The sequence below is a fragment of the Saccharomycopsis crataegensis genome (assembly GCF_037102585.1).
Source record: "Saccharomycopsis crataegensis DNA, jcf7180000000077, whole genome shotgun sequence".
Classification (NCBI taxonomy): domain Eukaryota; kingdom Fungi; phylum Ascomycota; class Saccharomycetes; order Ascoideales; family Saccharomycopsidaceae; genus Saccharomycopsis; species Saccharomycopsis crataegensis.
The window spans coordinates 488,315-513,064 of record NW_027043824.1 but is presented as its reverse complement, the minus strand read 5'-3'; the positions used below and the strand labels follow the sequence as shown (position 1 = coordinate 513,064).

The following is a 24,750-nucleotide window of genomic DNA, read 5'->3' as shown; positions in this document are numbered from 1 at the left end:
AAAAAAGACGCGTAATTTTGGAAGAAGAAGAAGAAGAAGAAGAAGAAGAAGAAGAAGAAAAAAAAAAAGAAGGTCAAGAACGAAGTTGACGAGCATTCACAACAATTGCCATCCAGTATTGCCAACATTAGATAATGAGCGGGAAGTTCAAAGGCTCTACTACGGCTAGGTTCGTCAAGAATAACAGAAATAATAATGGCAATAGCAAGACACCCAATTACAACAAGTTTGGAAATAACCAAAGCAGATCAAGTTACAATGGCAAATCACAAAATAGAAACAAAGACATTGAGAGAATGTCAAAGCTTGAGGCTGCCAGAAAACTTGATCAGATCGATTCTATGATGGGATTTGACAGGTATGAAGCAGGGCCAAAAAGAACTGGTTGGTTAATCAACTTCCACCCAACTCTTTTACCGAGCAGTCAAGTTCTTGATGGGGTTGCTGCTTGTGACTTCTATTTTCTTGATGAGGAAGGTGGTAGTTTCAAAACATCCGTTCAATATGATCCGTATTTCTTTTTGATTTGCAGAAATAACACCGAAATCGAAGTGGAAGAGGCCTTGAAAAAGAATTTGGAAGGTACTGTGAAGAAATATTCAAGAGTACAAAAAGAAGATTTGGTACTTCCTAACCATTTGATTGGTCTTAAGCGTCAACTTCTCAAATTAACATTTCACAACTTAACGGATATGCTAGATGCAAGAAGATTTTTAAACCCAATAATACAAGAGAACAAAAAGAAAAAAGATGCCAGGGATGTCTACTCGGCTGTCAATATCAATTACATGGAAGAGGATTATGAGAATAGTAGCCATGCCAGAACTGTTGATGCTCTCGAGTATATTGACGATATCAAGGAATACGACGTTCCTTTTCACGTTCGTGTGGCAATCGATAAAAATTTGAGAGTTGGAAAATGGTACTCTGTACAGGCTGAAAGTGAAGAAATTCATTTTGAAGAATTAGATGTCGTGGTTCCTCCTGATCCAGTGGTTTTAGCCTTTGATATCGAAACTAGTAAAGCACCTTTAAAATTTCCGGACTCAGCAGTGGATCAAATCATGATGATTTCTTATATGATTGATGGTGATGGTTACTTGATCACCAACAGAGAAATTATTAGCAAAGACATTGAAGATTTTGAATATACACCAAAGCCAGAATATCCAGGTAATTTTGAGATTTTTAATGCGGAAAACGAAGAAGCATTGATCAAGCGGTTTTTCGAGCATATTAGAGAAGTCAGGCCAACAGTGATCTCCACTTTTAACGGGGACTTTTTCGATTGGCCGTTCGTGGACAATAGAGCAAATTTTCATGGTATTTCTATGTTTGATGAAATTGGATTTAAGAAGGATAGTGAAGATGAATATAAGTCTACTTATTGTTGTCATATGGATTGTTACAGATGGGTAAAACGTGATTCTTACTTACCTCAGGGTTCTCAGGGTTTGAAAGCCGTTACCACTGTCAAATTAGGTTATAATCCAATTGAATTGGATCCCGAATTAATGACCCCATATGCCATTGAAAAACCGCAAGTACTTTCGGAATATTCTGTGTCTGATGCTGTGGCTACCTACTATTTGTACTATAACTATGTTCATCCTTTTATTTTCTCATTGGCTACTATTATTCCATTGAATGCTGATGAAGTTTTAAGAAAAGGTACAGGTACATTATGTGAAATGTTATTAATGGTCCAAGCCTATGAAAATAATATTTTGTTACCAAACAAACACACAGATCCTTTGGAGAGATTTTATGATGGTCATCTTTTGGAATCCGAAACCTACGTCGGTGGCCATGTTGAATCTTTGGAAGCAGGGGTATTTAGATCAGATTTAGAAACATCATTTAAGATCGACCCAACTGTAATAGATGAGCTATTACAGAATGTGGAAGATGTGGTTAAGTTCTTTGTTACAGTTGAATGCAACAAAAAAATCGAAGATGTGACCAATTTTGAAGAGGTTGCGGAAAAAATCAAAGAAGAACTAATTGAATTGAAGAATAAGCCAAAAAGAACTGAATTACCTTTGATCTACCACGTTGATGTTGCTTCAATGTATCCAAATATCATGATTTCAAATAGATTGCAGCCTGACTCTATGAAAACAGAAGAAGATTGTGCTGCCTGTGACTTCAATAGACCTGGAAAAGTTTGTGATAGATCATTAACTTGGGCTTGGAGAGGTGAATATTATCCGGCAAAGATGGATGAATATGCAATGATCAAACGAGCTATGCAAAATGAAACCTTCCCACCTACAAGATCAGGCGGCGAAAAACGATACTTTGATGAATTAAGTTACACTGATCAGGTAACAAACTTGAAGAAAAGAATCAGTGATTATTCTAGAAAAGTTTACCATAGAATCAAAGTATCAGAAACAATCAACAAAGATGCGATTGTTTGTCAAAGAGAAAATCCGTTTTATATTGACACAGTGAGAAATTTCAGAGATCGTCGTTATACTTATAAAGGTTTGGCGAAAAAATGGAAAAAGAAATCTTCAACAATTGACAAGAGTGACCATCATGCGATTGACGAAGCTAAGAAGATGGTAATTACTTATGATTCATTGCAATTGGCCCACAAAGTTATTTTGAACTCATTTTATGGGTATGTGATGAGAAAGGGTTCTAGATGGTATTCTATGGAGATGGCAGGTATAACTTGTCTTACAGGTGCTACCATTATTCAAATGGCACGAGCTTTGATTGAAAGATTCGGTAGACCTTTGGAGTTAGACACTGATGGTATTTGGTGTATCATTCCGAAATCATTCCCCGATGAGTTTGATATTACGCTAAAGGACGGGAGCAAACTTGGTTTACCTTATTTATGTTCCATGTTAAATCATTTGGTTCACTTACAATTCACTAATCATCAATACCAAGAATTAATTCCAAACAGTAATTATCAGTACGAAGTGAAATCTGAAAACTCCATTTTCTTTGAACTTGATGGTCCTTACAAAGCTATGATTTTACCAACTTCTAAGGAAGAAGGGAAGGGTATTAAAAAGAGATATGCTGTTTTCAATTATGATGGGTCATTGGCTGAATTGAAAGGGTTTGAATTAAAGAGACGTGGTGAATTGGAAATTGTGAAAAATATGCAGGGAGATCTTTTCCCTGCATTCTTGGAAGGTGATTCTTTGGAGAATTGTTATAAAGAAGTGGCCCTGATTGCCAATAAATGGCTAGGTATTTTATTGACCAAGGGGAAAAATATTGAAGATGAAGATTTGATTAATTTAATCGGTGAAAGAAAGAGTATGAGTAAGTCTATTGAAGAATATAATGGGATGAAATCTACCTCTATTACCACTGTTAAAAGATTAGTTGAATTCTTAGGAATTGACGTTAAAGGCGATTCTGGTATCACTGCTCGGTTCATCATTTCCAATAAGCCAAAAGGTGCCCCAATTGCTGAAAGAGCTGTTCCAATTGCCATTTTTTCTGCTGATATTACCCAAAAGAGACATTTCTTGAGGAAGTGGTTAGGTGATAATGTTCTTGAAGACTTTGATCCAAGAACCATTCTTGATTGGGACTACTATTTTGAAAGATTGGCATCCGTTGTTTTGAAAATCATCAGTATTCCGGCATATTTGCAAATCAAAAAAAATCCGTGTGAAACTGTTCAATTGCCTGCTTGGATCAGTAAAAGAATCCAAGAAGATCAAATAAAGCAAACGAAGTTAACCAGTTTTTTCAGCAAAAGTGACAAGCCTGCCAAGATCACCGAAAAAGATATTGAGGATCTTATGAATGATAAGAAAGCCGCGTTTGCCAACAACTCTAAATTTGGCACTGTTCATTCCAGGAAACGTAAACTCAAGAACAAGAAGAACCAATCTGGTGATGAGGATGTTGATACTGAGGCTATTGAAAAAGATATCTTGGATGCTGGTTGTCCTGATGCTACAGTTGATTATGTTGGTTGGTTGACTTACAACAAAGTGATTTGGAAACAAAATGATAAAAAGAGAGAAGCTAACAAAAAGATATTTGGTGAATATTCTTCTGGGACTGCTAATCACAACTCTTCAATTAGTAACATGGTCCGCGAAAAGGCCAAGACTTACGCAACCAACGCTAGCTGGCAAGTTTTGGATTATAAATTGGATAATGTTCTAGGACAAATCAGAGCTAAAGTGTTAATAGATGGAAAGATCAGAGTGATCAAGATCAAGGTTCCAAAAGAAGTGTATTTGACATTTAATAATTCCACCAATAACTTACTGGAAGAGCAGGTGGAAGAAATGAGAGAAAAGAAAATTTCTATTGAGCCATCCAAAGCCACTATTATCAAAAACTCCAAGCCGGTTTATAAAGCGATAATGGATGAATTGGTGTTCAATGAAAATATTCATAAGCCTGGCTCTATTCTCCAAAAGAGTAATATCTATGAAAGTCAGGTTACTGCAAAGGATAGAGCTATTATGAATTTGGGTAGTACGATTAGCTTTGAATCAGATGAGTTAGGCGGTTTATACAAAGGCTTACAGTTTGGATTCAACTCTTCTAAATTTCAACCAGTTGATCACTCCACCTACTTGAAGAAATTTGATGTTGATTTGGTGTATTTGTCTCACGTTACGTCTAACAAATATGAGGTTTATTTTGTTTTCAATTCTTGGGAGCCAATTGTGTCTGTCTTCATTCTTAAACCTTCAGAGAAAGCTCAAGATTTTCCAGAAAATAAGAAGTTGGAAGCGGTTTATTCCGATATTTACAAATCAAATGAAGATGACCTAGCTAAATTTTCAAAATATTTAAACTATGCATCAGAAGTTGACTTAGATCTCCAATATTTCACTAATCTCCAGTCATTGAATAAGAAATTAAATGCCAAGATCGCCTCGTTGTATGAAGAAAGATCCTCAAGTGCTATTCTTGCCCTTCAAACGCCATTTATTGACAGGATCTATAAAACAATCAAATCAGTACATGATTTCCCAATAATAAAGTTGTCCTACAACGAAATTGTGTTGCCAGCTTTACGCTGGCAAGAAGAGCTTATGAAGAAAGTTTTTGTGTTCTTCTTTTCTTTGGGATCTTGGGTTCGTGATTTGTTAGAGCTTTCTCGTTACAGTAATATTCCAATTTGTAATTTGGAATTGAATAATATCGGCTATCTAATTGATATTCAATATTCAAGACGTCTTAAGGCCAATAATGTTGTGTTATGGTGGTCTTCAAACACTAATTCTGACCTTGGTGGGGCCGAAAATAAAAAATTGGTTCCGATTACTGAATCTTTGGTATTTCCAAATATCAATAACCCAGATAGTTATGAGAGTGTTGCTTTGGAGATCTCGATTCAAAACTTAACCATTAATACAGTGCTAACTTCAGCGCTAATCAATCAAGCTGAAGGCTCTGATCTAGCTGACCAAAATGATGTATTTATGGGTGGCAGTGATGATAGAAACTCTGGTGCTCCATCCACAGAATTTTCCATTGATAGCTTCAATACGAATGCGTTGTCGGTGCTTCGAGGCATGGTCAAAGATTGGTGGGATGATGCTGTAGGATCTTCAGAATATGCTGACTTGATGATTAACAATTTTGTGAAGTGGATACAAAAGAAAGGATCGTTCTTGTATGATCCAAGTCTTGAATATCATGTTCATAACTTGACAAAGAAAACACTATTGCAAATGATTCAAGAATTCAAGAAGATGGGATCCACTGTTATTTTCACTAACAGAAGTAAAATATTCCTCAAAACGTCAAAAACTTCAATTGAGAACTCCTACGCTTATTCCCAATATATCTTGAAGGCAGTTCGTACCAAGCCATTGTTCAATTATTTGGATATGAAGATTTTGAAGTACTGGGATATCTTGGTTTGGATGGATGATTATAACTATGCTGGTAGAGCCTGTGAAACCATTTCGGAAACTGGTTCTCAAGATTTGAAATTATATTCCCATTGGCAAATTGCCAAGTTTTTACCACCAATATACCAAACTGAATTCACTGATTGGATTTCCATCTTCCTTGATGCATTGGTGAAAGAAAAAGAAAATAATATCAATGCCAACACCGCAAGACTCACTCAAATAAATCCTCCGGCTAATCCAACTGATCTAGATAATGAAGGTCTAGATGATATGGATGGTGAAAAGGTGGTTATCTCCGATGCTTTTGCAAGTGTTTGGAACCCATTAAAGAAACGTGTGAAAAAATTATACGGTAAACAAAACAGCGTTATTTTAAGTGAGGCATTCCGTGAAGAATATAGATTCCCTGTGCTACCAGGCTCCCATTTGAAATTTGGTAATCCAACCCTTGAGCTAGTGAAGCATTTATGTGCAGTTTTCGCGTTGTCCAAGAAACGGAATTTGGAATCTCGTTCTCTCAGAAAAGAACTATTAAACTATCTTGATGTTCGTGAATTTAGTGATGAATCTTCTTTCAAGAACCCTAGTGTTTCACTAAAGATTTCTGAAGTTTTGTGCAATAATTGTGGTTTGATCCGCGATGTGGATTTCTGTCGTGATGAAGAGGAAGATATTTGGAGTTGTGTTCAATGTCGTCAACCATTGAACAAAGTGTCACTTGAAGAGTCTTTGATTGCCGACTTCAAACGGAACTTGGCTTTATTTTATACCCAAGACTTGAAATGTGAGAGGTGCGGTAAGATTAGAGACGACGAATTGAGTCCTTTCTGCAAGTGTTCTGGTAATTGGGTGGGTGTAATTAATAAAAATGCTCTTCTTAGAAGAGTCCAGATTTTCTCGAATGTTGCTGATTTCTTCGACTTACGTTTTTTGAAAAATACCCTCCAAGGAATCTAGTGCTTGCTTGCGTGTTGTTTTGCCAAATATTTTTATTTTTATTTTTATTTTCATTATTCCCATTTATTTGTTTCAGTTTTATTCTTGCTTTTGTATTAATGCATTCATTGACTTATAATCATATGTTACTATTCACTTATAAAAAAGAAAACAGAGAATATCAGGCCTTATAATTATAATGAGGTATCGGCAATATTTTACAAAGCATCAAAAAAAGAAAATATCTCATAAATAGATTTCATAAATAAAAATGGAAAGTAATATGTAATAAAAAATTTATAATATTCAAGTACCGTCATTCAAGATATCGCTTGTTAGACTTCTCGCATCATCATCAAACTCTTCATCTGCTGGGTTGCTAATCAATTGATCATCTTCTCCATCGACATCATCATCTTCTTCTTCTGAGCCCAAGAAATCCTCATCATCATCGAGGAAAACCTGATGGTTATTGATAGATGAGTAACGTCCGCGGCCATTAGTAGCGAATGGACTTCTACCAGAAGTGACATTCTTACGGACCCTTTGGATAAAATGGAAGATGGCAACGCTTCCCATGAACATCATGACCCCAAGATCAACAAGTTTGTTGACCACTTTATCGGTTGGAGTGTTTTCCACTCTAGTAGGGAAGCCGAGACCAGCACCATCGTCTCCTTCTTCAAGTCTGATCGCCCCCAAGCGTTCAAATCCACCATTACGTCTGATACCTCTGTCGTAAACAAACCACGTTGCCCCAAAGAACGCGGCGATTGGAATGACAATAACCAAGAACAAGTTAAACCCACGTAATCCCGATCCGTGAAGCTTATCGTATTGCAGTTCCTTCCCTGGACAAGGTTTTGCTTCGTAATGATCCAATTGCATTCCTCCGACGCAAGTACTGAGAGGAACACGACGGTAACCGGTTGGTTCGAAATACTCTACCGCTTTATCATTAACACACATTTCTTTTGGATCTTTTGGTTTAAGACCAGGTATAAGTTTACAAGTGCCATCTGAGGATCTTGCAAAGTTGTAGTCACATTCATAATCACGACGGGTACAGGAGCAGTTACGCAAGACTTTGAAACCTTCATTTAGTGGAGCAGCTCCGATGAAGCAATCTGAATGTTCTGGTTTACGACGGAGGTAACGAGCTTCATGGCCAAAGAGACAATTGTCAGCAAGGAATGGGTGCTTTGGACTCCAGTACTCAAAATCCTGGCCTGGAGATTCCAAACGATCAAGATCAAGAGAGCATTGACGGGAAAACACATTGCTGAAATCAATACCAAATGCAAGACTATATCCTTGTTCAGCTTCGCCAGCCGATGTAAACAAAATGAAACGGCGTGATGTATCTGATGGAATAGTAGCTATATCTTTGATCATCACGGCGTCAGTAGTAAACTCGTAAGTTTGCCATGTGAGACCCTCATCTAATGAATAGGTGAATTCTTTAGTAGGTTCTGTTTGGTCAACGAGCATAAGAATACTACCCTGATCACCATATTCCCAGCTCATCGCCTTTTTATGGATTTCAGTCCAAGTGATACCACCGTCACGAGTCAAGAATGTTGAGCTGGTAGATCTATCATTATCCAAGAAGTCTCCAACATTACCCACACCAATCATCATACCGACTGCAGACCCCGATGAATAAGTATCACGGAAATCAACACGCTCGGTAAATCCATGAAGATTCAAAGAGCACTCCAGAAATGGTTTCCCTTGTTTAACACATGGATAAGCGTTACCTTCAGAATCAACAGCTGGGGGCGCGAGGTACGCCCATTCAGCAGCATCATTATGAGTTATTTTGGTTTTCAATTTTTTGGAAGCTCCAGTTTTTGCATCAACAACCTCTTCATGATTGGACACAACGTTGATAACTGCAACCCCTTCAATCCCTTGAATCTTTTCAAAATCGACATAACCAGCCGCATCTCTATTGACAAAATCCTCACTCAATACATAGCTAGTACCATTTGAATTGGATTTCAAAATGCTACCGAATTCTGCGTTTCTCAAATTGCTAGTGGTAACATGCAAATAAATAGATTTGGAGAAAGTCTTGAAGACAGTGTAAGCTTGTTCACTGTCCACATTAAAGTCATGAGGGAATTTGGCATGAGCGAAAGTTTCGCCATCCAAGGTGGTCAAGGACTTCAACGCAGTCTCACCATCAATAATATCAGCCACCACAATAAATTTGTCATCTGTAGCAATACCCACAGCATGTTCAAAATGAGTTTTTATTTCATCTGGTGTTTGGAATTGAGTACGTGAGCTCAAAATTTTCACTGAACCATCATTGTTCACTCGCTCACAAATTATAAGCTCATCATCTGTCTTGAACCTTGCACCGGCGAAATCGCAAGATCTAGCATCCCTAAGCATTGCAACCCATGTTTCCCCGCCATTTTTAGTCAAATAAGCCATAGACAGGCACTGTGGAGTATTTATATTTTGTGCACATTCTGCGGTTTCACCAATAAAAATCATTTCCTCGGTGTTATTTGGGTGGAAAAAAAGCGGAACAAACCCCTTTGGATTAAGTCTGCTTGGAGCTTTAAACCCTTGGAACAGTTGAGCACGATCCTTTGTCACATAAATAGTGTCCTTAGGAGTCAAGAGCACCGCATGGTCGCTATTGTATTTATCTTCCACAATGGCAAGGACATCCTCATCATCAACGCTAGCCCAGAAAAATTCAAGACCACCATTGTGAGAAATATAAAGCCTTTTCGTTGATGTGAGAACAAGCACAGTTTCATCCCTCAAGTTATCGGCAGATTGATCAAGATAAACATATTGCTGAACACTACCTGGAATACCATTACGAGAAACTCTGATATCATGGGCAGGAGAATTTGCAAGCAAGTCACGACAGTTTAAGTCAAAATAATCTTTATCCTCCAATTTGAAATTGCCAATATTACAAGTATTGCCAGGAATCTTCAGAATTTTAGCCATATGAGATTCGGTGGTTGGATTATCAACACAAACATTTCTGAAATATTTAAGATCGGCGACACATTCACCATTTTCGTATCTGAAACCTTTTTGACATTCAAAATCATGAATAGTACAATCGCAGGTTTCAATGGTTGGCTCAACGTCTTGATACAATTTATTGACAAAACATTCGGCATCTTTTTTACGACGCTGGAACTTTTCTTTGTGGCCCATGATACAGATACCATCCTCAGTGCCTTCACCACTACGGGCAACAAATTCTTCCATATCTCCATTGCCACAAGTTTTCCCGCCAAAAATATCACTGAAATCCATGCTAAACACATAATATGCATTCTCAAAAACCTGGAGTTCATTGGTGGCACCAGCCATATCATACCCCGCGAATATAAACTTTTGAGAGGACCCGTCAATAGTTGTAGTTAACAAAGTTGGGAAAAGTCCCTTGTCGAAATGGCCCTCTTTCCATGTAGTACCTTGATCAACGGAGTAATAGTAAATGGAACGATCCAGAGCGGCAGAATTTTCAATAGAGCTGAATGATCCTGTCTTGTAATATGGAATTGCGACAATGACATTTCCTTGGTCACCAATGCTAAACACGCATGGTTCATCCAATGCAACGAACCAACTATAACCACCATCTCTTGAGACCCAAGTCGATAACTTTTCATAATCCCATACTAAAGTATCGGAAACAGCACCAACACCAAGCAAAATTCCAGGAGTTGGACCGGATTCGAAATTGCCATCGCCGGTCATTTCAATAGCATCAATAAGTTGAAGATGACAAGTCGATTCAGAGTTACAATAAGCCTTGGTTTTTGATTCAGGGGGGATTTCATATTTGAGAAGATTCCAAGAACGGCCATCATCCATAGATATCATTGATTTGACAAGTGGGTCGAAGCTGAAATCAGAATAACCAGCCATAATATTACCTAACCAAACGCCATCTAAATTAGAAATTTTTTCAACACTATGGAACCCATAATAATCGGACTCATCAGCAAGATTGTCAAGCTTGCGGAAAGTAAACCCATCAGAATCAGAGGCATAAAGATCAGAAATGATGGTGCTCAAATGGGTACTAATTTTCTTTTTGAGACCCCAAACAGAAACGTAAAGGGAGTTTTCATTAGACGGTAAAATAATAAATGATTCACTCTTGAGATCGCCTGGGAAATTGGCTTTTTTGAAGTCAATACCGTCTTTAGAAACAAAGAGTTGAACGTATGACTGATCCGAATAACGATCGGTGAAAGCCTTAATAACGATAAAAGATTCGACAACATCAAAATCATAAATGAAAACTTCTGATAAACCCTCGGACATAATCTGGTTACTCGTTTTGAAATAATCTTTAGATTGAATGACATCTGTGGATTTTATTCTGCCTTTGGCATCATGCGAATTCGAAATACAAATCATATCATCGATATTCCCGTTAGACTTGGTAGCGGTGTAAGCACAAAACATTGGGTTTGCTACACTCTCAATTTTCTTTGGAGGCTGAGCGAATTGATCATTAGTATAGTAATAGCTACTGGTGCAATCAAAGATATTTGAACAATCAAGTATTTTAAAAAGGACATTGTCAGGGGTGTTCATGTTTTCACTTATGAAAAGTCTTTTAGTAACCGTGAGTTCTTCATCAATTGTGAAAGATTTCCACAGCTTCCCCTTATCATTAGTGAACCAATGTGTCTGAGAATCACTGATGGCAAACACACGCTCCTTATGATATTTATCAATATGTAGAAATGATATTTTTGCATCTTGAAAAGTCGATGACATATCTGACCATGAAACACCGTTATCGTCTGATTTCCAGATACGCTGGTCATTAAGATTGAGGATTGTTGGAGAGTCATCGAAGTACGCAATACGTGATGAGCCATGATCGAACTTTGTTGAGGTAAGTGCTGGTTCATTATTAGCAGCCGAGGCCAAACAAGCCAGAAGGATCAAGCAAAGCCAGTGAAAGAGTATCATCCCAGGGCTTCTTTTATTGTTAATTGTTTATGTGTTGGCTCGTGGTCCAGTTGAGGTGATATCTTTGCAGAACTGATGAGAGGATGAGAAAGAAAGAACAGAAAAAAGGAGGAGGAAATAAACAAGATTCACCTAGGGTGGCGACATGTGTGTTTGCAAGCTTTGGTGAAAGGTCTATCGAATTCGGAGACAGTTGAGTTGTCAAAAAATCTCCCAATGCGCCTCTGGTTATGCAGCGCTGGTTCAGAAGTCGCCAATATGAAACGTGACAAAGGGAGTTGCCTGCAAAACAAGTTTCCAGCGAATGGTTTTGGGCAGTGGATTATCTGTCTATTCACCGGGCACTTGATTGAGAAGCCCCATTTTCGTAGTTCTCATTTGTAGATGATCATCGTGAAAAGCATTGCATGAGAAAAATACCACGGAGGCTCATCCTACATCAATGATCTATATATATATATATATATATATATATATATATATATATATATATATATATACAGCCCCAACACAGTGAATGTTTTAGTAGAATCATTCATTTAATCATGAAAAGCTTCCTTTGTATCAATTCTACTACTTCCCTCACTAATAATTGTTGGAGAAAGCGGTGTGTCAAAAAAAAAACAATTGGGTCCGTTTAGCATCCCTGCATGTTATGAGCCCATGTGATTAAATGGACAGCAAAATGACCAAAACACACACCAAATCATCATACAAATCATCTACTAGCCAACCACTGCGATATACTTGATAAACTAGTGATATATTCAAGTCATATACATCATGTCCGATTGGAACGTCGACCCAGACAACAAACGGAAACTTCTTGCCCTCCAAAAGCTCGGCGCAAACAAAAAATGTTTTGACTGTGCTGCCCCAAACCCTCAATGGGCCTCTCCTAAGTTCGGTATCTTTATCTGTCTTGAATGTGCCGGTATTCACAGAGGTTTGGGTGTCCATATCTCATTTGTTCGTTCTATCACCATGGATCAATTCAAGAAGGATGAGCTTGTGAGAATGGAGAAGGGAGGAAATGAAAGATTGGCTAAATATTTCGAAGAAAATGGTATTGACCCAGCAGGCACTGATTTACCAAAAAAATATGACAATGAGGCAGCAGAGGACTACAAAGACATGTTGACTGCGGATGTTGAAGGCAAGCCATTTGTAAAACGTGAGCGCGAAGCCACGCCAGCAGTAAGTGGCACTAGTTCTCCGGCACCTGGGAACTCGCCTGGCACTTCTGCCATTTCTTCTCGTCGTGGAACCCCGGGGCCATCTGCACAAAAAGTGAAGAACGAAGCATATTTCGCTGATTTAGGTGCCCGTAATGATCAAAGACCAGACCATCTCCCTCCATCGCAAGGCGGCAAGTATGGAGGATTTGGTAACACACCAGCTCCAAATCCTCAAGGCCAATCATCGCTCGCTGGCCTCTCAATAGATAATTTCCAACGTGATCCTTTGGGTACTTTTAGTAAAGGGTGGGGTTTGTTCGCATCAAGTGTCTCCAAATCTATCAATGAAGTTAACGAAAGTGTGATCAAACCAAATATTCAAAATTTGCAGGAACGTGATCTTGCCAATGATGCCAAGAAGGCAATGACTCAGTTTGGCTCGAAAATTCAAACAGGTGGCTTTACTGGGGGGGCTCAAGGACAGTCCTCGCAGTATGGTAGATTGTTTGATGGCGTTAATGAAGAAAAATTTGGGTTCCAAGATGAAGTTGAACCGGCCTTTGGTATGAGTAAGCCAAAACAAAAAAGTAATTTGCAAGGCTTGCGTGGAGGCTCAGAAAAGAAAACCTGGAATGAAGATAAATGGGATGATTTTTAGTTTTTAATTTGATTTTTATTCTTATATACAGTTGATTTTCATTTCTCCTACTTTCTTGCTAAAGATGGCAGTCATTAATAAAGCATAAACTTCTTCATGTCTGTTAACGTTTTTGATCGACAGTTCCTTTATCTGCTATACTCGTAATATGTGATCTCGGCAGAGCATTAGCATTTTAGCTCTTATAAGCAGATACTCAAAGCTTTGGATTTCTGGAGGCTGATGAGCATGCTAAATTTACTGTCACCTTGTGGTAGCTGTTCGATAAAACTATGAATCCCAAAGTCTAACCATATCAAGAAGCTTTTATTGAACCAATACACATATCCCTGGGTGCTATTTCAGATTATGGCCCAGTCGTGTGGTGCGCGGCTGTTGCTCATGACCCTACAAAGCCAATGAAAAGAGGAGAGATTATTTATTTTATTATAAATAAATCTCTTTGTCTAAGTAGGTGGTACTGGCTTGGTTGTTCTAAAACTTTTCAAGAAAGATATGATGCTGACAAGGCTTGGGTAATTCTCTTGGAAAATATTGAACTATCAATTGAGAGATCCAAAATTTTGAAGTGCTGGTAGCCCCTTTGATATTAAAATAGATATTATTTATAGTCTGATTGTTAAAAGTAAATAATTTCTATTAGTATGTTAAAAGTAAATAATTTCTATTAGTAATTGAAATCTCTTTGATGATTACAGGCCAAATAAAGCTACTAGAACAGCTCTTCATCCCAACGATGTGCATCAACAACTACACTCGCTGAAATAAACCTGAAAAAAATGAAACTAAAAAAAGGGGTGACAAATGATTTTATATTCTATTTAAGTAATCTAAAAAAGTAAATGAAAGATACTGATTATAAAAGAAAAGCTCGAGCTTAATGCAATGCTGGTGATTTCACACGCCAAGAAGCATGGCCCATGGAGTTATTTAGGTAGCAGTGGTAGTAGAGGTACTAGTGGCAGTAGAAGAACCAGTGGCAGTAGAAGTACCAGTGGTGGCAGTAGCAGCAGAGCTAATCAAGACCCCAGATGAATTATAAATATCTCCTTCACCGTCAGTATAAGTTCCATCACCCACTGGGCATAATTCCTCTGCTGATGGAATACAGCTACTAGATGAGCTGTCTTCGGAAGAAGAAGAAGATGTATCTTCCAGAGTCGAAGATGAGCCAGTTATACCAAGTTGTTCTGCCACCATATCAACGGCAGAAACACCGAGAGCAACGTCACCTGCCGTTGTGATACCACTCATTATTTTAGATCCCATTGATTTGGATGATTCAGGTTTCTCAGCCAGGTCGCTGCCGGTTGAAGAGCTAGCTGGTTTGGAAGATGAATCAGATTTTTTAATCAGGTCGCTGCTGGTTGAAGAGCTAGCTGGTTTGGAAGATGAATCAGATTTTTTAATCAGGTCGCTGCTGGTTGAAGAGCTAGCTGATTTGGAAGATGAATCAGATTTCTTAATCAGGTCTCTGCTGGTTGAAGATCCAGAAGAGCCAGAAGATGATTCACTGACAGGCTTAATCGACCCACTGTTACTGGTTGAAGAGCCTGAGGAACCGGAAGATGATTCACTGGCAGGCTTAATAGAACCACTATTACTAGTTGAAGAGCCTGAAGAACCGGAAGATGATTCACTGGCAGGCTTAATAGAACCACTATTACTAGTTGAAGAGCTTGAAGAACCAGAAGATTTATTGTTTCCAGACTCTTTGCCTTCATTTTCCTTGGTTGTGGTGGTTTTATGTTTCGTTCTAGCTGAAACTTCTTCGGAAGCTGTTCTGGAGCTGCTTGATGTTTTCAATTTTTTGATGACTGTTCTTTTAGCAAGAGCATCTTCATAAGTGGCTGCTTGCTCTTCCAAGGATGCAAGAGGATAAGTTTGGGCAAGAACAAAAAGAATTGTGAGCTGTAAGGTCTTTGAAAGAAGCATTTTCAATTTTTGTTTTCAAAAAGCGAGGGAGTAAGTAATAATAATAGAGATTGATAAATGAAAAAAAAAAAAAAAGACTGGTTGGGAATGGTTTCTTTCTTATTGTTCCCTGAAATATCACACTAATTGGGGCGATATCGTTGCCATTTATATAGGGCATTATGTCAATGAAAAAATAAGGGTCCTATTTATCAACTGTCATGTTTTTGGTGCCCTCTTCCAACGAGGGGCTTATGGCGATACCATGGATGGGATTGTATTTTTTTGATGCAACGGATTTCCTGCATATAGAGCTGCAGGGTCCATCGTCCCTTTTCCGAATTTTTGGCACTTGGCACAGGCAGCGGATTTTGGTAACGTATAACACATTTAATGCAAAAAAAAGGAAACCAAATACATCATAATAATAACATATTCGTATCTAGCCCAAAAAAAAAAGGTATCTATGGAGAGGTGGGTCATACTTTCTCAAAAGTTGGTAAATGAAGTGTTCTTGAAGTGAGTGTGTTTTGGGTGTTACGAAAAAACCGACACAGAGTAATGATTAACCCCATGGAAGCAAACTCACATATCTAGTATTAAGAGCTTGGCATACTGAACACCAAGCGTAAATATATAGCATAGACAAAGCATGGTAATTTTTTGTGAGCAATCCCCTCATAATGTTCATCTATTTTTATTGTACAGTGTCAATTAAATTAGAAATGACATTGTTCCCAAAGACCTTCATGGTTGGCACATATATCTTGCAGAGTAGTAATTTATATATAATCCATAGAAAGCAATATCGTGTTGGTGCTATAGCAGGAGCCAAATAACTCGCAAAATGAAAAAAAAATACTCGAAAAAAAAAAGCACTCTAGAATCAAATTAATAAATTGAATTGTTATGCAAAAATGATTTCGCCCAGGATCGAACTGGGGACGTTCTGCGTGTTAAGCAGATGCCATAACCAACTAGACCACGAAACCACATGTTTACGAGTTTTTTGAATTTTTGACCAGTAGCGTCTTAAAACATTATTCCCTTAGGCCGGGTAACCGCTCAAATACTTATAATTCATTTTATAGTGGTATTTTCTGGTAATAATTAAGAATGGTTAATATCAAATACCTTTCTCTTATTATATTTATTATTCTTACCATTGAACCTTGGTGAAAAACATTATTTGGGGTTATATTTTGCCCTTTATTACATTTGTTACACATAGGGCGCATCTAAAAATTCTATTGTTACATTCTCCTACTATTCACGTAATATATATCCAAAATACCCAGTTACTTATATTGATATATTTTAAATGTAAAGTATAGATTTTTTGTCGTATATTGCATGCTTCTTATTAAAGTTATAGGGCACGTAGTATATTCATCAAAGGAACAATATATGATGATAATTGCCCATTAATATTATTTATAGATAACATTAGTATACAACAGCATGGATAGCTTAATTTATTGGACAAATACGAATACAACAAAATTATGAGCGTTGCGTAACGTCTTCATAGTAGGAGTTAGACACAACCACCTCCATTATGGTTGCTCCGGAAAGAAAACATAAGAACCGGGAACCCAAAGAGAAACGCAAAAAAATATGATGATGATGTTATTAAAGGATGAACATTCGCTTAATATTTGAAAATAGAAAAAATATTTTTATGTATATTTATATATCTTGCTTGGGATATAATAGATTGAATACAGCAAGCATAGAAAAGCTTGACTGATACAAGGATACTACCATGTAGAAAATGCATTAGTAATCTAATAGTATCAAATTCATTTTATGCCTTTATTTGGCTAAGGTTTGCTTTCCCATATGATGGCATATGAAATCAATTTTCAAAAACACCTCTATTAACAGTACTTTGGGGATCACAAACCATTCACGATGGATTACCTTATTACTTTCCATTGTATCCTTGCCTTTTGGGGTATTCCGTTTAGAGTTATTCAAAGAGCAGTTAACACATTCCATTTCAACTGTGCCAAATTCGTATCTTAATTGACTATGTATTTTTCTCTCAATCTCCCTTAAATTATTTTGGCAATAGAAACTATTATCATGATGGTTAAAGCACCTGAAATTGCCTTCGCTGATCTTATTCCTACCACCTAAATTCGTAAGAAATCCTTTAGGATTAAAACTCAACTTATTTTTGCTATAGTAAGGGTCATCTATATTAAGCTTAGAAAACAAAGATGACAACGAGGAAGGAGAGGCTTGCTTTAGAATATCAGGACTGACTAGAGTTATATCGTGGTTGCATTGTTTCTGCCATTGTTGGATACGCTTGGTCACTGGCTGAGTTGTTAAACCAATTTTCACTAAAATAAAATGTTTTGAATCAAAAGGCACTAATTCAGGTGAGGAAGACTTCAAATTACCGTGTGATGAGCCATCCACATTTTTAGCAGACAAAGCAGAAAAAAATGCTTTTTGAAGTGCAAGCTTTGATGCATTAGAATTTTCTAGGGATTGGTCTTGGTCCAAGGCCCTTATGTTCAAAAAATTGTACCTTTTTTGATGATCAGTCAACAAGTGTGATAATGTGTACATGTAAATACTTCCCGTATCAGTATTCTTTTTTCGTGCCGGCACTGTGCTCTGTAGACTTGAAGGGGCTTTTGGTAAAATGATCTTGTATACCGGCCTTTGATTTCTATTGTGATTCCCATGTTTATTATTATCATTTTCTATTCTAGCAGAGGATGATTTGAGTTCAATTTTAGAACTTCCTTTGGTTTTGGAACTATTTTTGAGGCTCTGATTTTTATGATAATGACAATATTGACCGTCGGTAACCTTGTTCTTGCATCTTTCGTTACTCTTGGTTACTCCAAAGCATTGTCCCATATTTATTTGTGGTTAGGGTCGTCTTTAATGAACCCAGGTGCACCAATTCTCCCTTTATTTTTAGCGTGTGCGGTTAGTCTTGCCTTATTATTCCAGTTCTGCGGTTTTATGACTTCGTGACTTCTCCTTTGTGAGGTGGGAGCCCCTCATCACTCTGAAATTAATTGAGGATACTATTGTTTATCAAAAAATTGGAATATAAATAGTTTATTTTTGCTATCAATTTCCTGTAATTATTTTGTTCTTTGCATTTTGTGATTTTGGGAGCCAAAAAGAATTAATGCGTTCTACTTCCCCGCTCACTTGGAGATCATTTACCATCCTTCTCTCAAGCAATAAGGTCTTATGAAATTTACACCATGTCAAATCTATATAATAAATCACAACATTCAACAACTGCAGCTTATCCACGTTATAACCCAGCATCCACCATTTCTCCTTATGATGTCCTCGAAGTGGTTTACAACAAATATGTGTCTACAGCTACTGGGGTAGCTTCAAAACCTACTGTCAATTTGATATTTGTCCATGGTAATGGAATGAACAAATCTATCTGGAATTATCATGCAAACTATCTTTTTAACTACCAAAAAGACCATGAATCTCCATTCCATATAAGCACAATTGTCACGTTTGACTCGGTGAACCATGGAGATTCTGCAGTCATCAATAAAGGCAAATTAGGAATTACTTTTGACTGGAAGGATAATGGTAAAGATATTCTAGAAATTATAAGAGCCGAGAGATTACATCTAAATAATGATAAATTGATTTTAGTGGGTCATAGTTTTGGTGCTTTCCTGGCATTGTATGCGAATCTTTTGAACCCTGGAATTTTTGATTCAGTTGTTGTTATTGATCCAATAGTTTATCCCATCACTACTAAGAATAATAATAGACTGAATTCCAATCCAGGAAAGAAAGAGATATCAATTCTTGGTTACAATCTTTTTTCCAGAAAACTAAAGTCTGAATTTGATAGTGCTGAAGAAATGAAAAAATACTTCTTCAAAGATTCTAGCTGGAAATCAATGAAGCAAGAAATTGTACAAGATATGTACGCTGATGAATATCTAGAAACTTATGATGTGGCGACAGATACTATAAAGTATAAATTGAAAACTTCTTTAGAGCAGCAAATGATTACATACTCCAACTACTATTCTTCAATTGAAACTTTTGGTTCCAATTATCATATTTTCCGGAACCCAATTCATTTTATTCTTGGAGGTAGGTCTAATTCTTTCAATAGATCACGGTTTTTGCAAGAGATAATCCCCAAGTATCCTGTTCCTGAAATTACATGGTCAGAAATTTACAATGGAAGCCACTTACTTCACGCAGAATATCCTAAAGAATTCTTAGAATTAATTTTAAATTTTATTGTTGATCGAGTAGATAAATCTGGAAAGAAAGAGGATGAAGAGGGAAAGAAGTACAGAAAATCGAAGGAAGAATTGAAAAATAATTACATAAAAATGTTGGATGGTAGGACGTTGACTGAAAACCAGAGAGATGAAATCTTCAAAGATTGGTACAAACAATTAAAAAATGGAGGTTTTTGGGATTGTGACTTCATCCCAAGTACTATTGAGGCTTCAAAATTGAAGTGGAAGCTTTGATGAAGGCCGAAATGAATTTCTGAAGCACAGCACTGTATGAAATCTATCACAGGTTTAGATGCGTATACTTTGATAGAGCTGTTTTTTTCTATTTCTTCTTCTTCTCTAATTTTCACCTATATTTTGCTGGATTTTTACGCTATAATTTTTATCAATTCAAATCTCAAAGATATTATAAACTCTGGAGTGGCTGATTCCACTATTTACAAGAGGTAGTTCTTCGGTCATTCAAGATAGCTCTCAACCTTGAAGAATATAAACCTGTAATATAATAATAGTAAAGGGTGTAAAGATGTACCCCCTCCTTCCCGTTTAATAATTGTGCATCCTATGAAAAGATGGCATAAGACTCCTAGTCTTCATCAAAGCAAATTTATTTTGGTATGAATTTCTCATGCAGAAGATAGTTCAAACTCTCCAGAGCTACTTTTAACATTGCCACTGAAAAACATTCACTTTCACTAATTGATTAGAATTTAGTGTGAAAGTTTATTTAAACATATTTAATTTGTAAATGTAGATTTAAACCACAAACAAGTCATGTTGCAATAAGAGAAAGTTAACTGTTATATGCACGTCACACAAAAACTGATTGAGGGATTTTTGTATCATATCTGGATGGGATCCCCATGCCATATTGTAAAAGTGAATTTGATATTAGTTGTGGTCGTTTGCCTTCTTTGGATCCATTCAAAATTGCAATTAAATCCTTTGCTGATATTTTTAATTGTCCAAAAATGACTATTGTATTGACAAAAAGCGATTTCACTTTGGTTATGTCACTTGGTGATAATCAGCATGTGCACGTGCCTTTATATGAAGTTAAAAAAAAAAGTAAAAATATAGGAAATGCTCAGTTCACAATCATCTAAATCGTGAATCCTCGTAAAACAAATTAAAAAAAATATGGGTGCTGCCTTATCTATTCCTCTCATACCTGTTCAAATGGCAGGCACATGGGTTGCATCTTGTTTGGGAGCAGCCTGTTGCTCAGCCTTCACAAACACATTTAACACCACCTTTAGCTCTTCTATCGCCACGCGTATATTATATGCTCTAATATTCTTGGTAAATAGTATTCTCTCATGGATAATGCTATCAAAATGGGCGGTGCGAAAGCTAGAAACACTAACCTTTGGATTAATCAAAGCCAGTGAAGGGGCAAATTTCTTTGGAGTGCAAAGAATCAATTTTGCACTTGCAGTTTTTCATCTTCTGCTTGCCTTGTTGCTAGTCAATGTTAAATCCACTAAAAATTCAAGAGCAAAAATTCAAAATGGTATTTGGCCAGTGAAGTTGTTTTTTTGGGGCGTTTTATTGGTTATTTCTTTTTTGATTCCTGACAAGTTTTATGAACTCTATGGTAATTATATTGCGCTTATTGGTGCATTACTTTTCAATCTAATTGGATTAATTTTGCTCGTGGATTTTGCGCACGAATGGTCGGAAATTTGTCTTGAACATATTCAAAATGAATCATATCTGTCAGTTAGGCTTGATATTGAAGGTGACTATGAAGAATACGATTCTGAAGGTTCCCAAGGTGCCAGGTTCTGGACTTTTCTTTTGGTAGGTGGCACTGCTTTGATGTATATTGCCACCTTGGTGCTTACTATCATAATGTATATTTTCTTTGCGAACAAGGGTTGCTCTTTGAATCAAGCTTTCATCACAGTCAATGTGATATGCGCTATTATTGTTACTTTACTTTCGGTTGACGAAAGGATCCGTGATGCAAACCCTTCTAATGGTCTTGGTCAATCGGGTATGGTCTGTGTTTATTGTACATATCTTATCCTTTCTGCCTGCTGCTCTGCTCCAGATGGTTCCTGCAATCCAGTGGTCAGATCTACCGGTACTAAAACTGTAAGCATTGTCATGTCTGCGATATTTACCTTTATGGCTATTGCGTATACTACTACACGTGCTGCAACAAATAGTGCTTTCTCTCATGACGCCAAACCAAACCATGGTATTGCTTCTCCACCATCTTCAGTCATTACAACTCAACCGGGTCCAGTTGATGATATTCGTATTCAAACCATACGTCAAGCGGTGGAAGAAGGTGCACTTCCACCTTCGGCTTTGGATGATCCAAGTTGGTATTACGATGACTCAGATGCTGGGGAGGATGACGAGGCCTTTTCAACCAAATACAATTATTTTATCTTTCACTTCATCTTTTTGTTGGCAACGCAATTCATTGCAACTTTATTAACTATGAATGTCAAGCCTGATGATTTGGGTGACTTTGTACCAGTTGGCAGAACCAACTTCTACAGTATTATGAAAATGGTGAGTGCTTTGATTTGCTATGCATTGTATCTGTGGTCTCTTATAGCCCCGGTTGTATTTCCGGATCGTTTCGCTGTTTCTATTTGAGCTTTATTTTATTTTATTTTCAATTTAGGCGGGGATGTGGAAATAAACTACTGATCCTGATGTTTGTTTGTTTTTAAGAGAAATGAAGAAAAGACATATTTTAGAATATTGCAAAAAAAAAAATAAAGAAGAAAAAAAATAGGAGGATTTTTCAAGTATGTCGATGTCTATAGACTTGTTTCCCATTTGGGCTGGAAGCGAAGGACTTTGACTAGGTGAACAGACATTAAGACCTCTGTTGCAAGGTTAAAGGCATAGACAATACAACAAGTATTATTTACAGTATGCTTTATTTTATTCTTGATCTTCTAAACTCCAATGACTGAGCGGGAAGTCTTTTGAATCATGTCGACTGATTTTGATTATTATAATGTACATGATTATTTCATCTGATTTATTTGCACAGTTACAAAAAATTTCATTCATACACTCAAGACAGAAAGTTTATTAAAAGACACATGGTATGTTCTTCGTATGTCCCAGTTTAATTCTGCATATGTCATTGTTCTCTGCTTCTTCTCACCATGTAACTGGGCGATCCTATTCGTCAAATTAACTATGGAAGATGATACAGTTTCGTGCACTTTACTTTCGATATACCACGATTAGTTATTGAAAAGACAACACTTCTCTACTCAGGTATTATCATTTTAATCAATGTCCTTTTGGTGGTACCTGATTTATATATCTGCCTATTTTCGGATTTTAGTTCAGTTGTGCAAGCTTTACTTTAAATCAAAGTCATTTCTACACTTAATATAATTTCACTATAAAATGAATGTTGACATTTCCGTCACGTAGATCACTCGATGTTGCTAATTCCAGCACGAAGATCGGATACGATAACATTTGTAAAGTGTTTAAAAATAATGGTGAGCATAATATGGAAATGCAAATTAAGCTTATGTATAGCGACTGGTAACTTTCAAATAATGCAGTGCGATAGATAATGTCGTAGAAATATTGATCCCCAATCAAGAAGTGGAATCAGAAATCCCACCACTCCCAATTACATAAATACACTCAGCTTCAGGCATGTCTGGACTATCCAACAATTTGGCGACCCTTTCTTCACCTCGTCCTTTCCTGCAATGGTTTCGGTTAGTATATGCTCCTTAAAATTTTATACAGACTCCGAAAATCTAATATGACTTTAAGAAGAAAGGAAAAAATATACTTACCTCAAAAGAATTCTAGTAGCAGATGCATGAGCAAGAACGTGGCCACCAATCCTGTATTAATATTAGTAAGCTATGACATAACACATTGTGACTAAAATAATGGAAATACTCACGGCTTCCTACCATCAGCAGCTGCAAACAAAGCAGAAGCCCCAGGATCTGATTGAACTTGATTAGTCATGAACACTGCAAGATTATATTCTTCTGCTAATCTATTCAAATAAGCTAAATGCTGATTCAACTTTTGCTGCCTCTCACCCAACTCCCCACGTCCACTGTAATCAACTCTGAATGCCGACATGATTGAATCAATCACAATGAGACGGTAACCACCTTCAGCAAGCTGAACAGCAAATTCTTCAACCAATTCGCACTGATGTTCGGAATTGAGAGCACGCGCGTAAGAAATGTTTTCAAGGCAAACTTCTGGGTCAACCCCAAACCTTTCAGCAATGCTACGAATTCTATAAATTTCTAATCAGTATTCAATCCTTTAAATTCTTCTTTCGGTTATAATCAGTTGCTTACCGGTCTGGTCGAAAAGTTCCCTCGGTATCGATGAATGCTACTTTGCCTTCACCGCCGCCCATGGATCTAGGGAGCTGAGATGTAACGCACAAAGTATGTGCCATCTGAGTCTTACCGCAACGAAACTCGCCAAAGACCTCACTAATGCTCATAGTTTTGATACCACCACCAAGAACTGCATCAAGTGATGCAGATCCTGTGGAAAGAGAAAATACTTTCTCGCGAACCTGTGCTTGCATAGAAGCAGAAACAAATCCTGCGTTCTATGATTGATTTGGTTAGTTTTTAATATATATTAAAAATCAAAAAAAATTTGGGTATCACAAACCATTAGTTTTTTGCCAGCTTCTTTTATCTTCTCAACCTTAACTTCACTCAAACCTTTGATCTTGAGCATGTTACGACGAGTGGTAGATAGAACTGACTAAATATCTTTGTTAGGATTTTGATTCCTCTCAAAATGCAATAAATTAAATCTTTCCTATCAACTCACGGAAATACTAGCAATTCCTGCTGTTTTGAGTTTAGAAATATCGCTGACACTAATACCATAATTTTGAAGCTCATCAACGGACAATATGATGTCGCCAGCGCTTGACTCCGTGACAGATTCGTTAGCCATTTAAATTA

The 24,750-nt window shown here is 37.1% G+C and overlaps 8 protein-coding genes across 8 annotated transcripts; 4 read left to right on the top strand and 4 right to left on the bottom strand. All coding sequences in view use genetic code 12, as the record gives it.

Annotated features, from left to right (window-relative positions):
• Nucleotides 1-134: 134 nt before the first annotated feature.
• Nucleotides 135-6,821, top strand: POL2 (DNA polymerase epsilon catalytic subunit; the record flags this gene model as incomplete). Its single annotated transcript, XM_064996378.1, has 1 exon — nt 135-6,821. One exon carries the CDS (start codon nt 135-137, stop codon nt 6,819-6,821), a length of 6,687 nt encoding a protein of 2,228 aa, XP_064852450.1.
• A 285-nt stretch (nt 6,822-7,106) lies between these two features.
• DASC09_027740 (type I sorting receptor) lies at nt 7,107-11,777 on the bottom strand (the record flags this gene model as incomplete). Its single annotated transcript, XM_064996377.1, has 1 exon — nt 7,107-11,777. The coding sequence occupies one exon, from the start codon at nt 11,775-11,777 to the stop codon at nt 7,107-7,109; it is 4,671 nt and encodes a 1,556-aa protein (XP_064852449.1).
• A 783-nt stretch (nt 11,778-12,560) lies between these two features.
• Nucleotides 12,561-13,613, top strand: GCS1 (GTPase-activating protein GCS1; the record flags this gene model as incomplete). The annotated part of the gene is made up of 1 exon (XM_064996376.1): nt 12,561-13,613. The coding sequence occupies one exon, from the start codon at nt 12,561-12,563 to the stop codon at nt 13,611-13,613; it is 1,053 nt and encodes a 350-aa protein (XP_064852448.1).
• Nucleotides 13,614-14,543: 930 nt separating this feature from the next.
• DASC09_027720 (uncharacterized protein) lies at nt 14,544-15,548 on the bottom strand (the record flags this gene model as incomplete). Its single annotated transcript, XM_064996375.1, has 1 exon — nt 14,544-15,548. The coding sequence occupies one exon, from the start codon at nt 15,546-15,548 to the stop codon at nt 14,544-14,546; it is 1,005 nt and encodes a 334-aa protein (XP_064852447.1).
• A 1,794-nt stretch (nt 15,549-17,342) lies between these two features.
• Nucleotides 17,343-18,407, bottom strand: DASC09_027710 (uncharacterized protein; the record flags this gene model as incomplete). Its single annotated transcript, XM_064996374.1, has 1 exon — nt 17,343-18,407. One exon carries the CDS (start codon nt 18,405-18,407, stop codon nt 17,343-17,345), a length of 1,065 nt encoding a protein of 354 aa, XP_064852446.1.
• Nucleotides 18,408-18,766: 359 nt separating this feature from the next.
• LPX1 (triglyceride lipase) lies at nt 18,767-20,029 on the top strand (the record flags this gene model as incomplete). Its single annotated transcript, XM_064996373.1, has 1 exon — nt 18,767-20,029. One exon carries the CDS (start codon nt 18,767-18,769, stop codon nt 20,027-20,029), a length of 1,263 nt encoding a protein of 420 aa, XP_064852445.1.
• A 906-nt stretch (nt 20,030-20,935) lies between these two features.
• Nucleotides 20,936-22,411, top strand: TMS1 (Tms1p; the record flags this gene model as incomplete). The annotated part of the gene is made up of 1 exon (XM_064996372.1): nt 20,936-22,411. The coding sequence occupies one exon, from the start codon at nt 20,936-20,938 to the stop codon at nt 22,409-22,411; it is 1,476 nt and encodes a 491-aa protein (XP_064852444.1).
• A 974-nt stretch (nt 22,412-23,385) lies between these two features.
• DMC1 (recombinase DMC1) lies at nt 23,386-24,742 on the bottom strand (the record flags this gene model as incomplete). Its single annotated transcript, XM_064996371.1, has 6 exons — nt 23,386-23,497; nt 23,593-23,643; nt 23,706-24,056; nt 24,121-24,383; nt 24,449-24,544; nt 24,614-24,742. 6 exons carry the CDS (start codon nt 24,740-24,742, stop codon nt 23,386-23,388), a joined length of 1,002 nt encoding a protein of 333 aa, XP_064852443.1.
• Nucleotides 24,743-24,750: the final 8 nt, after the last annotated feature.